Raw genomic sequence first — 327 nt, 5'->3', positions numbered from 1 at the left:
CGTGCGCCTGCTGCTGCCCGGGGAGCTGGCCAAGCACGCCGTGTCCGAGGGCACCAAGGCCGTCACCAAGTACACCAGCTCCAAGTAGACGCGTTCCTGAGCGGCTTTGCCGCTGACCCCAAAGGCTCTTTTCAGAGCCACCCACGTTTTCTGGGGAGAGCTGTACCTGACGTTTGTGCATGGCCACCCTGTATGTCAGCTATTGATGTAAGTTGTGTCTTAAGAGTTCTTAATTGTATTTGAGACAGTCTCTGAGCCGTTATGCGGCCTGGAGGTGTCTTGGCTTTAATTGCAATACTGCTGTGGTCGCCTCCCAGGAGACATCTA

General features: G+C 55.4%; 1 protein-coding gene across 1 annotated transcript in view; it reads left to right on the top strand.

Moving 5' to 3' along the window:
• Positions 1-145, top strand: part of LOC105296327 (histone H2B type 1-A) — a 101,351-nt gene extending 101,206 nt beyond the window's left edge. Inside the window, exon 2 of the mRNA XM_011366357.2 lies at positions 1-145. Within this exon, the coding sequence (XP_011364659.1) occupies positions 1-88 (88 nt within the window). The 3' untranslated portion in view covers positions 89-145.
• Positions 146-327: the final 182 nt, after the last annotated feature.

Source organism: Pteropus vampyrus, unplaced genomic scaffold (assembly GCF_000151845.1).
Source record: "Pteropus vampyrus isolate Shadow unplaced genomic scaffold, Pvam_2.0 Scaffold124, whole genome shotgun sequence".
NCBI classification, from domain to species: Eukaryota; Metazoa; Chordata; class Mammalia; order Chiroptera; family Pteropodidae; genus Pteropus; species Pteropus vampyrus.
The sequence above is the reverse complement of the archived record's forward strand: the minus strand, read 5'-3'. Positions and strand labels throughout refer to the sequence as shown.